The sequence below is a fragment of the Stegodyphus dumicola genome, chromosome 4 (genome assembly GCF_044657685.1).
Source record: "Stegodyphus dumicola isolate Sdum_Otavi_A_Nest chromosome 4, ASM4465768v1".
Lineage (NCBI taxonomy): Eukaryota > Metazoa > Arthropoda > Arachnida > Araneae > Eresidae > Stegodyphus > Stegodyphus dumicola.
Genome location: NC_140771.1, coordinates 53415858 through 53431648, shown reverse-complemented (window position 1 = coordinate 53431648; position 15791 = coordinate 53415858). Strand labels below are relative to the sequence as shown.

Below are 15791 nucleotides of genomic sequence, written 5' to 3'. Positions count from 1 at the left end.
CCTCATCAGGAGAAAGAAATACATAGAAAGAAGAAAATAGGAGAAGGAGTCACAGAAACACGTGGTGCTTATCAGCACTGCACGTGGTTATAACTAGATTTTTAATCAGAGTTGCACTGGCCGCCTACTTTTACTGAGCCAGGCTGTCTGATCGAGCATCAAGAAATATTAGCGAAGTTAAAATAGGGAGCGAGGGGCAAATGCACCTTACGCTCAAAATCTGAACTTCAAATAATGGAAAGCAACCACTGAACGGATTTTTATACCCTCTGGTAGTACCAAGCGCGAGGAGGTAACGCCATCTATCGGCAAAAATAATTGAATTAAGATAGTAGAATTTTAAAGGCATTAGGAAGGACTGGATTGGACTTCAAATCATTAACTAAACTTTCTAAATCTTTGTGAATGTGAAAAGCCTCAAGAAAATCCAATTCACCTATGGAAGAAGCCTTTTAGATGATTTTTGCAGACCCAAACTATATCAATAGTTTTTAAAAAATTTTGATTCTGCTGGTTACACATCTTAGCTCATATTCAGGCATCACTTAATAATAATGGCCATCACATTCAATGTTTATTATAAGGCATTTTGTGTTCTTTTACAAATGATGCACCATCTGGTAAACATAATTGTAATTATATTATTTGGATAATATAGGATTTTTACACATACATCTGATATTGCTGCTGCATTATTATACATGGAAAATGATGAAATGCATATTTTTTAAACATTTTCTCATTTTTAAACTGCATTTATTACAATTTCAGGGCCTTCATCCACTGAAATGATTAATTCCCTACTGTGATCCAAAATATACACATTATAGGATCCAAAAATTTGGGGCTGAGTGCACAGAAAAATATACTTATATAACATATTCAGAGGATTGAGATTCTTTAAATAAGTAGTGGCCTAATTCCCTTCTAAGGAGATGGAATTTTATCCAATTACATAATATCGTCCTTCCAGTACATCTGGGGTTTTCTAAACGATCTGCACACCTCTTTCCCAAAGGTATTCATGAAGTAATGTGCTCTGTTGCTCACCAAAATAGATAACCCATGACACAGCCAAAATGTGGCAACACAGGTATGTGCACATGTGTAGTAAACAAACACCGATTTCCACTAAAGGCCACGTTTTTATCTTCAGATTCAATAATCATTAGTATTTTTTTTGGCTGAGAGCATTTTTTTTCTTATAAAAAATCATGAGAATTTAGAGTTTGTTATCTGATGAAAGAGAAAGGTGTTGCGCTTTTTCAGAAATAGGGTGTTTTGCCTAACAGTATTTTCATTCAATAAAGTTGTACTACATAAATGATCGAATTTTATGGATCAAAATTTGTGCAATTCTCTGATTTTTTTTTTAGGCTAAAACTGATTGTTGTGTACATCCAGAGAACAGCACATCCGACCCCCCCAAAAAAGTGGTTTATTATGAATGTTTCTTGAATTTAAATTTTTTTAAATTGGTTGCTGTTTAGTGCAATTCTTAGTGTGATGCCACTTTTGAAAATGGCTGTTGTTTTTTGAGTCTTTAGCTTGCTGAAAAATTTAAATTCAAGCCAACTATTGGTGACTTTCAAAGCGAGTGCAGGAAATCAGAAAGTATCGAAAATTTTGCAAGCAGCTAAACTGCATGAGCTAGTAGATAACAAAGAATTCAGAAAATAGCCCCAATTACAAGGATATTCAAAATAATATATCATAGACGCTTACATAGCATTTGAACATGCTTACTGAACAAGTTTATTGACTCATTGTCCAGCACATAGCAATAAAAGGTCAGTTGGATGTAAATGACAGACATGGTTGTTTAATAAATCTTACAAAGTGAAAAGTCATGTTTCTTGTTTAGCCCGTAAAATACCTTTAGCTGGATGGAAATCAAGTTTTTTACAGGAAATTCTGCAGAGATGGTAACAAAACAAGCATTGCTGGCATCTAGGAGAATTTTCATTTTGTATATCAACTATGGATGCATAAAGTAGGTGTTCTATTATGTGAAAACTTTCTTGCAAAAATCTATTTTTGGTTTCTGAATTCCTAGTTAAAATGGAAACTCTTGTTCCCATACTAGATTAAGGGCAGGTTAAAGAGATGGCCAGCTGGAGCACATGGGTAAAAAAAAAAAAGAATTTAAATAAGATGTTTCGAAAGTTCTAATAATATATTAAAGGACACTAGAAATGCTTTCTGCTTTGGACAAACTACCTTTTCCTTTCACAACTACCATATTCATCAGACTGTATACTATGCAACTTCTGCTTGTTTCCTGAAATGTCAAATCAATTTAAAGGTCACAGATTTTTAGCACAGAAGGAAAAAAAATAGTTAAGATAACTGAACACAAAAGCATCTGTAGTGGATATGGAACTCTGGTAATTTAACACTTGCAGTTGTTCATTGCTTTCAGTGTTTTAGTGGAGGCCTGCTCATGGCGACATCTATAGGTCAAATAGAAAGTGCGGTGCAAGAGTTCGCTTGGCCTCAGGAACAGAACTTGAGGCCGTGACATGAGAGTAAAATCTTTTACCACTATGGCAAAAGAATTTTTGAGCATTAGATTCAAGAATTCTGACTCTCAAATTTACGGGCATTCAGTGGCTCCATGGATGCTGCACACCCTTCCTGAGCATCTCTGTGCTAACAAGGAGGGATGACATTGCCGTGTTTTGAGCCCTGTGTGTGATGTGATTGATCTTCGTGTGGGTGGGCTGTTCAGCTCCGTTTGTTAGGTGTGGCTAGTTGGGCCCACTGAACACTTAAGGAGCGAGGCACTGTGGGTGGCACGAGGGATGTAATTTGTCAGTTTTTTTCCCAGTGAGAAGGTGGAGTAGGTGTGTGTTCCTCTCATGTCCAAAAGGGCACCACAGTGGTGGCTGCAGACCATAGTTGATTTATGGCTCAAAGTTGTTCAGTGATTTCTGTGCTTCAGCAAAGGCTTGCCCATGATGACATGTATAGGTCAAATTGAAAGCACGGTGCAAAAAGGTCTCAGCGTCGGGAACAGAACCTGAGGCCGTGACATAGAAATAGAAGCTGCATCCTCTAATGCTGAATCAAAAGGGCTCCTGTGTACTAGATTTAAGAATTCCACTTCTTTCAAATCTGTGAGCACTGAGTGGCTGCTCTGTAGACACTGTACACCTAAAAGAATAATTCTGGAAATCTAGTTGGTTCAATAAATTTACTTTAATAATTTACATAACAATTTTTGCTTTCTGCTAGAACACCACCTAAATATTTTGAATCAGTTATGAATATAGCATGTTTTTGGTGCATTTAAAAAAAATCAATTTTAAACAGTATTATATTTGATGAATCCCCCCCCCAATACAAAATATAAATACCCTTACGTACCTTTTACACCAAGTTGTGAGCAATATTTTTTCATATTCTTCTGATCATTCAAAATAATTGATTTCCACAACTTACACAGAGACAAACGGTTGCTTTCTGGCAAATATTCATATAATCCATGATCTAACAGCACTATTTCAGCTTCATTGTTCTTCCCTTTACGAACAAAAACTGAAAATATACTATCTTAGTCTTTATACTATTAATATACTATCTCAATATACAAATATTAAAGTTTCATATCAAATTTCAAATTATTGAAAAATCTTAATATAAAATATATCTAAATCAAAACAAAGTATTTAGAACAACAATTTCAAAACATTTTAACTAGCTTTTTTAATTAATTAAAATGTACTTCCTATATGAATCGTAAAGTGCTTCATTTCGGCCAATATTCTCTGAACTGTAAACTTAACACCAATGTGCTAAAATTCATAAAAGATATGAGACAATTTGTCTTTCATAAGTTTCAATAATTATTTTATTGTCTTGCTTTATAGTATATGCATTTAATTACAGTTGTGGGTAAACTTATAGGATCAAAGAAATTAACAGAAAAGAAATGGGAAAATTATTTATTTAGAAATATTAAAGAAGCTAAAAACATTTTACATAAGGAGTGATGAAAATATCGAATCTCTGAAAATTAATGGTGAGGCTTGACAATACCTTTTTAAAGTACGCATTACATAAAATGGATTGGAATGCTTTTTATTTAATGAAATTCAAAACGTTTATGTGCCTATGTTTTTATAGTGAAAAATGCTCATGAATTCAAACTGTTTGTAATTCTCAAAATTCCATTCCATCACCAGACCACAGTCAACAGTTAGATCTTTCTAAATTTGATGTTTCATGCATATGACATAATACATAAAAGAGTGAGGTTTTATCCCTATAAAATTCTAGCATTCCATTCAGTCAAACTGAAGAACAAGAAATATAGGCTTACCTATATTTCTTGTTCAGTAACTGCAAAGTAAGTAGTAACTGCAAAGAATGTATGTATGGATAATTCTGTTTACATATTTTGTTTGAATGTGACTTGTGAAGTCATGCATATACTTGAATATTTTCTCAACAAGAAAGTGCCATTTGTATAAAACAATATCTGTTAATGGTAACTAATCTAAGCTATGAAAATTCTTTTTTGCAAATGCAAAATAATAATTTTTATATGATCCCTATTGAGAAAAAAATACAGTTATTATGCTGTGTTAAGTTTCATACCTTTACATGCCAAGTTTTCAGACGGTGTAAAGGCCCTTATTTTCTCGAGCCGATCGTAATCGCGAAAATAAGCTTCGCGAAATACTTTTTTTTTTTCAACTTTCTCAACTTTACTTAGGTACGTTTGAAATTTTTCAACTTTCAGTTCTACTTATATAATATTCGCGAAATTTTCAGCTCGCGAAATCACCGATATATTCATTTTAGCGAAAATTACGGCCCACGAAAATAAGGGCCTTTACAGTATTCATAGCTAATGTTTTCTTGAAATGACAAGTAAGTTTAATAACTGTTGCTGATTTATCGAATACAGAAGCAATAATTCTGAAAACAGCAACTTTTGTGTAACAGCTGCTGTCTAAGTTTTAGGGTACATATAATTTTTAGCAAAATGTGTACTTAAACACAGACAGCTCATAAAAAAAAAACTTTGCCAATATATGAACCCTACTGACCGATGCACTCAAATAATCGAAATCAAATTTCAGATATTGTTATTTGAAGGTATGTGCTCAAGATTGCAATGACATAAAACAACAGAGCTCTCAAGCTTATGGTTACAGTGGAAAATCTTTGAAATTTTCAAATGGCAACACCTACTCTTTTCCTGCATAAATTGATCAGAGCACTGAAAAACCATGCAACACATTGGAGTGAAACACTGCCCGCAAAATATGACAAAAACTGCCGGCAAAAAACATTTGCAAAGCAACGCATTTCTTCAAGCTTTATAAAACAGTGTCTTATTTTCAGCAGAACTCATCAATATTTCAAACATTAACCCTCAGCTGGAGAGGCTGACATATGGTACAATTTTAGAGGGGTGGCCTATGAAGTATGTGAGGTGTTTTTCAAGCCTCTGCTTCGTGTTTGAAACTATTTAATCTTATAAATTACATTAATAAGGTGATTCGCCATAGTAAAAAGGATATAAGAAAAAGAATAACAGAAAAAAAAAAAAAAAAAAAGCAGTAAAGATAGAAATTACGAATTTTTAATTAATTCAGAAAATGGAATGCACTGGAAATGTAATTTAAAGTTATATAATACTCTATGTTATTTTTTGTATGAAAATTACAAGATCATAAATCAAATTTACAAATTATAAATATTCCATAAAGAAAAATTCGGTAAGTAATAAATTTCACAAATGAAAAAATTTAAAACCTTTCACTACTTTAATCCTTTTCAGATTGTCCCTGTTCACTGCAGCAGGGTTTGGAAAGTTGTACTGTCTTGCCCAGATGATTTTTGCAGGTAAACTTAGAACACTCAGAGCATTTTGTGGTAGTGTAATTATTCTTCATTCTACTGCACTCAGGGCAACATCCTTTGATCCTTTTTGCAGGTGGATCCTTGTCTTTTTTGGCTGTCTGTTGTTACCAGGCAATAACTTTGGAATGCAACAGAAGAAATGGCATTTTTAGATGATTCTGAAGATGTGGTTTCATCAAAGATGTAACTAGATTTTTCAAAAAATATCTTCTAAACTTGATGGTTGCATCAGGTTTGGCGAAATTCAAGAGCACTTACGAATTTATGCCTGCTACATTTAACAGTGCAAAAAATATTGCCATTGTCCCCATCTTGGTTTTTCGAGCGACAGTAAAATTACTGCAAAGTTGGTCTACGGTGTCAACTGTGCCTTTACATTTGTTATAATCCAGGATTATGTGGGGTTTCTTCGTTTCCTGGTCAATTTTGTCATCATCGTGTAAAGTACTGAGCAGTATTACACACTTATTTTTTCGTTGCATATGAAACAATCCTTTTGAAAACCAAACAGTGAACTGCCGACTTCTCATGTTTTTGATGGCTAGAATTCATTTGGAATTTCCTTTTTATTTTTTTTTTCAGCGTACCCACAAGTGTTATACCTTTGGTAAGAAGATATTGAGCTAGCAGGTAGCTTGTATACCAATAATCGGTTGTCAGGTTACGGTTGGAACCTTTGTACACACCAATTCAAGTTTTGACAATGTCAATACTTGAATTAAAAGCCTCTTAAGATCTTGGGGGTTGATTGCAACAATAAATTTCAAGCTTCAATGTATAAAACATTCGTGAGTCAACAACTGCAAAAAATTTTCAGACCGTACATTGCAGGCTTGTTGCAGATGAATTGAATAAAAGAGCATCTTCCGTGAAAGGGTTCCAGCTTCTCGTTGATTGCGAGTTCGTGACCAATGGTGTATAAAAGTTTTGACAGTTCTGATTGAAAGATTAAAAAAATTCTCTTAGTGCAGCAAGCTTATCAGTTTTTCTTCGCACATACCTTGTGCCTGTATCGTCGAATCTAATAGCAGCACACAGGTTTCTGAATCGCTTGAGACCCATGACCCCTTGCAAAATTTCAATTCCAGTATCATCTTTTGCCCATGCTTCCGCCAAATTGAGATTTTCTTTTTGCGCACTAATAAGAATAAAATTCCTAAAAAGGCCAATATTTCTGCTTTATTAGTATCATACATGCTTCTTTTTTAGATGTTTTGGAGATTATCTGCAGTCCTGTTACATTTGAGATAAATATTTGTATATTGTACGATAGCATCAATCATATTTGTATTTATGATTTTCTGGAAAGCAGAAATTCATCATTTATATCGTCACAAGTTTTAATATTTGGGAATATTTTTTTCATCAAATTTTTTCGAGACGTTCTGGCAAATTTGCTCTTGAGGGGATTTTTATTCCACTTATAAGTTTCCTTTTTTCTTTTAGAAACTTTCCTCCAACTTTCTTCTTTTTGTAAATTGTTTTAACAAAAAAGTCCTCATATTTTAAACCATATATGTCATTTTTAACATCACTAAAATCATCATTTGTTGGGGAAACATCATTTGAGGAAGGAAATTGAGGATGTTTAGAAACATTGCCCTCAATTTCTGAGTCACTTTCATGATCAGAATGTTCGATGACTTCCGATTCATCGACATCAGATGCGTTATCCAAATTGTCGGAGTCTTCATCAACCAAGACTTCTTCTAAAATGCACAAATCTTCAGGAGGTACAATATTCTTTCTGTATATACTTGGAGGAGCAGCGTACTGCATTCGACTATGCAACATGTTCACAATAACTGCTTTCGGAAGGAAGGCGAAAGCCAGACTGATCAGAAATACCAGATGTGTTGCACTCATGAAATGTTTCTAGGAGGAAGAGAGGAAGCTCAGGAAAGGGTTGTCTAAAAATTACAGCCCAAAAGATGCCATTGGCATATTTGGTACGCCGGCTCCTCCAGTGCAGGGTTAAGAAAGTAACATGATTCTTAGTCACCTTTTCTTAACCTTCCACACATGCAGGTTGTCTGGAAAAAAAAAAAAGGTTTGGGAAATGCTGGTAATGTGATCTACAGCTGATGATATACAAAAAACGTCTCATGAACATATAATGGGAAACTCATGGTTTACAAATTGAATGTCCCTCAATTCGTAAACTGGAGGATGTTGTCAAACAGATTAGCAGTACTCTGTATGGGACAAGCAATTACCTTTTGCAGCCACTTATCATTGACATTAAAGATTAGATATTCTCACTACCACTGACCTAACATCTGTCTGGTGACTTAATACTTGTGAACCATGATCAAACACAAAAAATTGGTAACATTACTACAGTAAGCCATACAGAAAGCAGCAGTACATAAGTTAATAAATATAAAGAAATTACTTGGGTCCTTTTGTTGCAATATACTTCCTCTTATTTGCATTACCATAAGATTTATTACATTATCAGATTATTGTATTAAATTCTACAATATTACCAAGAGAATGCACTGATGTGGCACTGAAGAGGATTATCTTATCCTTCAATGATCGTTATTATACTTTGAATCCATTAAAAAGTTACCTCAAATAAATCCTAATGGGTATCTGTCAACTGCAGCAGTCTTACTTCACATTTGTAAACAGTAATCTATATTATTGATATCTGTGTGCTTGTTTGTTTGTTAGTGGCATCATCTCCTCCAGAATGCTATGGAGCTGAGTTTCGAGAGAGGTACACCCAAGATTCCACAAATTCGCAGCCAAGATATTAAAAACTCGGAAAATGCTAATTTTTGCCCTCATTTTTCTGAGTGCCAACAGTGTCGCATGCTGGAGATAAAAATCTGCTTTATTTCAAAAAGTGTTGCAACTGCTTGGTGACAAATTATAGTTTGTTAATAAAAAATTTGTTTTTATTAACAAACTATAATTTATATTTAAGTTTATATATTTATATATAAGTTTTAGAACTATATTTATATATAAATATAGTTCTAAAACTATATTTAGAACTATATTTATATATAAGTTTTAGAAAATATGAAATAAAAAATGCACTGCTGAATATTAAATATATTATTATTATATAAGGTCATATTCTGGCATTGAAGAAAGCATGCGATTGCATGTGACATCATTGTATGTTGAAAATTTTTTGTTAATATCAGCATTTTGAATAAAGAGCTGCTGTTAGCAACTGTTTTGTTTCAGGTTAGGAAAATTAACACGATATGTTATCGCCATATTAATTCTTTTATTGATATTGAAAAAAGTTATTATATTACATTAAATTTAAATAATGGCATCATACATATTAATCTGAGTGTCAAAAGCTTTTGTTTCCTGGCTTGGAAAGAAAACATTATTTACAAATTGTTTGTTGCTTGGAAAGAATGATTCATATTAGAATGTTTTTATGCATTTTCTTTTCAGGTGTACATAGAACTTATAAATTTTATTTTGGCCACAACCTGCCTATCTGGTGAGCTTGACCACTAGTTATTTTATTACTATAACGATATATAAAAAAACACTCGTAACAATACCCATTTTTCCTTCAAACATTGCCCTGCTGTCTTTCAGCATGGCATAAATTTGTCTGCATTGCTGTCAGATTACCACCACAATTCAGAAAAGTGATGGAGTAGCATCATGGCTCTCATATTCCATATAATTATTTGTTTAAGACTACACCTATAGACATTCTATTATCTGAATGTTCGCACCATAGCCAGGCTCAACAAAACACATATGAGGATTTACCATCAAGAGGGAGCATCACTATCAGAGTGATGTGATTCATACTCATAAACTAAATAAAAATATAAGGTTATAGATCTTCTTGTCCCAATCTTAGCACACCTCTTGTTATAGATATGGCCTCTTAGCTCACCTGTTGTGAGAATACCATAAATTGTGCGTTATAGATTTTAGGCCCTCGGGATAGAATTGCCTTATCTTCAGCCATCAATTGGTAATTTTATTTTGTAAGATTTTCTCCCTCTCTCTCTATATATAAACATTTTAAGTGCTAATAAGAACTTTTAAAACAAGTATATATTAGATTACCATAAATTATGTGTTATCCATTTTAAGCCCTCAGGATTTGACTTATATTCAGCCATAAATTGGCAATTTTATTCTGGAAGACTTTCTCGAGAATATCTATATCCATAGTATTTTAAGTGTGTAGTAGACACTGGTACGTTTAGCAGCTTGCAGTCATCATGGCTGAGGGTGGATATGTTTATGCCCTGCAGCTTGAAGTCTGTGTAGTTAGATAGCTGGACGTACAAAGCAAAAACTTCCAGACGTGGCTATTTCAAAACATAATTTTATCCCAAAATAATTCACATTAGATCATTTTTGTGGACAAGGAATTTATCTAATCATATTTAAACAAAATAATTTTTATGTACACTGGTTTTAAAAGTACAAAGGTACAAAGGTTTTAAATGTACATTAGACAGGAAAGCTTAGCAGCGCAGAGATGTTTGCATGGCAGAAGTTAGGAAAACGAATGACGTAGTTGCTTGCGAAGAGAATTTATACTAAGTAGGTGCATATGTACAACTAAACTCTATTGGTTAATTGCACATGGAAAGATCTCAAATTTGGGAGAACTTGGGGGAAGAACATCAAATTTAGAATAGTTAATTTTGAGGTTGCTAATTATTTGGATGCATAGCCATAATATTTTATTATATCTTACATATTCTTTCCCTTCAAAAGAAGGCTTGGGAGAGCATTTTGAGAGAAAAAGCATTAAAGCACTAGCAAATGAAGAAAAACATAAATCATAAAATTTTTATCAATATAATTAATTAAATAGCTATAAAGTATAAATTGCAAATATCAATTTTTTAAAAATAAATTTAATTTTTAGAGTCCCTTTAAATTTTTCAGCATTTCAGTTCAAAGTCTTTTTGTTTGAAAGTTCACATAATCATAGTTCTTCAGGGAAGGTTCTTGTTATCACAGAGTATCAGAAATAAAAACTTTTACATAATGATTACCGTATTTGACGGCATATAAGACGCACTATTTTTTTTTAATTTGGTCTCAAAAAAGTTACTTGCGTCCTATACGTGAAGAACAGAGGTTAACTTTTAGTACTGAATGCTATTTTTAGCCCGGATAAAAGTCTAGACACACATAACTTTTTCTTTATCTGCCATAATTATTTTGCGCATGCATGAAATATCTGTCGCCAAAAAGCACCAAAGCTCGAAGCTGATGTCAAAGTTCGAACAGGTTCGACGGTCATATTATGTCTATGGAGCCTTTCCTTCTTTACATAGACTATCGGTGCTTAAAACTATTTGTTTTAAAAAAATACCCTGGAAATTATGACTACAGGAAACAAGATATTAAGCTATACAATTCAGTATAAACTAAAAGTTTTAAACTACGCCAAAGTGCAAGGAAACAGAGCAGCAGCAAGGTATTTCGGTGCAGCACCTATGGAAAAAATTATACGTACTTGGCGACTGCAGGAAGATCAACTGAAGACTGCTAAAAAACAAAAACATAACCTTCGATGCCCAGCTCCATCTTGGCCTGAACTTGAAAATGCCGTAAAAATGTGGGTGATAAGAGGAAATCTGTGATAAGTGTTTTAACCAAAATGATAATCAATGAGGCCAAAGGATTTGCAGAAAAACATGGGAATCAGAACTTTTCAAGGCCTGAGGGCTTGTGCTACAGGTTAAAAAAAGGGAAGGCTTATCAATGCGCACAAAAACAACTATTGAACAGAAAATGCCAGCAGATTATGAAGAAAAAATGCTTGCATTTCATAGGTTTGTTATAAATGCATGCAAGAAAACTTCTTTTGAGCTCGGTCAAATAGGAAATATGGATGAAATTCCACTCACATTTGATGTACCATCCACAAGACTGTGAGTATTAAAGGGTCTAAATCAATAACCATAAAAACCACAGGTCATGAAAAAACCCAATATACGGTATTTCTAACATGTTGTGCCGATGGCACAAAACTACCGCCGTTTTTCATATTCAAAAGAAAAACTCATCTGAAAAAAAACTTCCAACGGGTGTAATTGTTCATGTTCATCCGAAAGGCTGGACGGACAAAGCTGGAATGAAACTGTGGTTACAAAACGTATGGGCGATGCGACCTGGTGGACTCTTTTGAAAACCCTCTCTTTTGGTTTTGGATCAGTTTAGCGCCCATAGAACTGAAACCATAAAGAATAAGGCGAGAGAATTAAAAACCCAGATAGCTGTCATTCCTGGTGGTTTGACTAGCCAATTGCAGCCCTTAGAAGCATAACTGAATAAGCCATTGAAGGAAAAAGTGCGAGAACGATAGAACAAGTGGATAGGAGAGCCACATCACACCCACACACCCTCAGGTAGAATGAAGCGGCCCTCTATTTCACAAGTGTGCGAGTGAGTAAAAAGATCTTGGAAGGACGTAAAGGCTGAAGTCATTGTTAAATCCTTTAAGAAGTGCGGAATCAGTAATACTCTTGACAGAATAGAAGATGACGAATTATTCGAAGAAGGTGATACTAACGATGACGGAAACAGTAGTGATGACGATATTCTCGTTTTCATTGATGATGATAGTGAAAAGGATTTTGATGGTTTTGAAAGTGATTAAAGTCTAATTTCATGATAGGCAACGTTTTCCTTGAATCTGTGTTTTTTGTTATTTCTGCTTTATTTTGTATTATGTTTATTGCTTGCCATTCATCCATTTATTCATTATTGAAATTTACATATCATGTTCAAAATAGCTTGCCGTTGGTTCATTTTCCTTAATAAAAATATGTTTGGTAATTGCATTCAATGATTGTTTATTTGGCTTTTACGAAACGTGAGAACTAAAAGAAACTACATTTTAAGTTATTGTGGTACCATGCTGTTGCGCAGACTATTGAAACTTTTTTTCCTTGTGTGTGGCCTTCTAAATAAGGGTGCATCTTATATGCCAGTATATCTTATATGCCTTCAAATACGGTACTTTTAATTAAATGTAAGACACATAAATATTTATGATACTAATTTCCATATTGATAAATTATATTTTAACATCATATATATAATAAGAGTAACATTTGAAGAAATTATGGTTTCATTGTTATTACCTTTCATTGGCAATTTCTGGTTTTAACAAATTGAAAGGCCTTGTAGTACTTCTAAACAAGCATTTGCATCAGAAGGGCTATTCTCTCGAGCTAACCAGTGCTTCTTCTACACTAGTGGCTCAGGGCTGCTAAGGCAGTTACTTTAAAAGGCCTCTGTTCCTTGCATAAGGTAACTGGCTTTTGTAAATTGCACTAATACATTCCATAATAAAAAACGTATAATAATAATAAATTACACTCACTCATAAAATGAGAGCCTTTAACATGATGTTACATGAAGAGGGTAAAAGGAACATCTGTACAAAGGTAATAACAGGCCTTTGTTTCTGAACCAGTACTTTCACAACATACTCTATACTTAACGTACAGTCGCCCATAAGTTTTGGCCATGGCAAAATTTCAAAATGAAAACAATTTTTTAATTTTATGACAATGCTAAATAGATAGCATTGAGGAAGACTTTTCTGTTAACAAACTGAAATCAAATATGCAAATACATTATTCAAATAAGTTCAAATCCTTCAGTTTCTTTCTATACTTAAAATTTCTAGTGTACGACCTCCCTCGATTTAATTTTTGAAAAACGAAAATTTTTATATTTTCCAACAAAAGAGTGAAAATAATTTTTTTAGTGGTTAACTTTAGTTCTCAGAAGACTGCTCTAGAAATATTTGTTGATTTTCCAATAAAATATGTCAGGCACTTCGTTACTGGAAAAACACAATGCATTTAAAAGAATGCATTTAAAAGATGTAGCTTTCCAAAAGTTACTTTAAAAGAAGCCAACTCATACTTACATTAATTATGAAGAAAATTTATTAAACTTAACTCCAGATGAAACTACCAATGTTTACAAGTAGATTTAGCCATTTGATCGTCGGTGCAACTGCAGTAGAACAAAATTCTCTTTGAATATTGTATTCCTAGAAATCCACTTAAAAAAGTAATCCTGGTTAGCTAAAATAAAAATATCTGATGTTTAAATTTGCAACTAACAAAATAATATTTTAATGATCTCTGCAATTATTTTTATTGCAAAGATTAACCCTTCAACTGTTCAAAGGGTTTAGTCCCAACACCTCAAAATCCATGTAAAAGAGGTATTTTCTTTGTCACAGCTGTAAAATCACAATCAGTGAATAAGGATTTTTTTCTTCTTCTACATACACTTACATGGTGTAACTAGAAGCATGTTCAGCTAGCAGTGGAAAGTTCAAAGCTCAAATCTTGGTAAGACCATTGCCAATTTTTAATGTTTCTTGCTTTCAAATTAATGACTCTACAAGTGGCTCTCAAACTAAATGTGTGAATGATAATTCATCACCATTTGGTTTAGGCCACTGGGTTCCGCTCCTCCCCAGTTGCCCTGTAAGTAAGGAAGAATATATGGAATTTTCCTCCTCAACTAATGCTTTTGTGGTGTAATTGGAAGCACAACTATCACCAGGAAGGTTTAGAGTTTTAATTTCAGTCTCACTAATGTCCCATGTTTCCTGCTCCGAATAAATAACAACACGACTGTAATCTCGATTCTTTTCCTTTCACTGTACTGCCTTAATAGCTTGAATACATTTCAAGATGGACATATATGCACCTGTTTAAAAACATTACAACAAATACTGTTAAATGTATTTACATAGTTTGACCAGGTTTGTGCTTTTGAATTACTATATTTTTTAAGGTTAACACCTAAAATTTATGAACCTGACATGATTACATAACTTCATTCCTATTAAAAACTAACTACAGAGATTAGAAAATTAAAGGAATAAAGTTTGAGATGATTATTTGCCACTTTAAGGTTACCAGAAGTACCCAATACTTTTAAGACAGCTAATATCAAAATTTGAAAAGTTTTTGATGCTAGCAGAATTCCAAGGATATTGAGAATTTATTACATCATTATATGACTATACAGTCTAAAGATTTACACAATAGTAAATTTTTATTCACTATAAAAAAACAAGATTTCTAAATAAAAATGGAAATTTCTTTTGAAATAAAATTTTGATACCCATTCACTGACAGGGGGAAATCAAATTATAGGGAAATGAATGTCTATTTACCATTTCCAGGATGAGGATCAGCATGAACAAATCCTGTATGAAAAATCTGCTCAGCAAAAGCTCGAACCATCTTCTTACCAACCTAAAATTTAAACAAAAATTAAACTTTTTAAAACTGAAATTAAACTGAATATAATTTTATCCTCATTAAAAATGTATGCATATAATATTTTTAAAAAAATTGAAAATTTAAATTCAATTCTTTCTCAGTACTGGAACTTACATCAGCAATATCTAATCCCATTTTCTTTATCCCTTCAATATCATCTACTTTAACTCCGTCAATAAATTCTGCAGTTAAAATTCGCTGAAAAGAGAAATTAACTTAGGAGTGAATTCAAAAACAAACAATATGATATGGAAAAAAAGTTATTCAATGATATTTATTATGTGCTCCTTAAATACAAAGGCATACTATTAAAGTTTTCAATGAATAAGTCATTGCATATTCTAGAAAACAGTATATTAAAAAAAAAAATAAACAAAAACTAATACAGAAATTCAATACAAGAAAATCAATAATACAACTAATACAGAAAATCACATTTCTAAAGTGACCACTGTAACAGTAACATCGTTGCAACTATATCAGTGTGTGAGAAATCTGTTATAGAAATTATTTTTTCAAAACATTAGATATAAATAACTAATAATGTGTAGCTCACTTCCTTGTCTAAATAACAACAGTTACTTAATATAGTAATTAATCAGTGATATTCTGAAATGTTATGTGATTATC

At 32.9% G+C, this 15791-nt stretch overlaps 1 protein-coding gene across 6 annotated transcripts in view; it reads right to left on the bottom strand.

The window, feature by feature from the left end:
* Positions 1–15791, bottom strand: part of Adck5 (aarF domain containing kinase 5) — a 102449-nt gene that overhangs the window by 8956 nt on the left and 77702 nt on the right. For all 6 annotated transcript variants that reach the window (XM_085814878.1, XM_085814883.1, XM_085814877.1 and 3 more), the window contains 3 exons: positions 15276–15359; positions 15053–15134; positions 3370–3540 (listed from right to left, as the gene is read on the bottom strand). In XM_085814878.1, coding sequence (XP_085671004.1) covers positions 3370–3540; positions 15053–15134; positions 15276–15359 — 337 coding nt within the window. The remainder of the gene's footprint in view (positions 1–3369; positions 3541–15052; positions 15135–15275; positions 15360–15791) is intronic.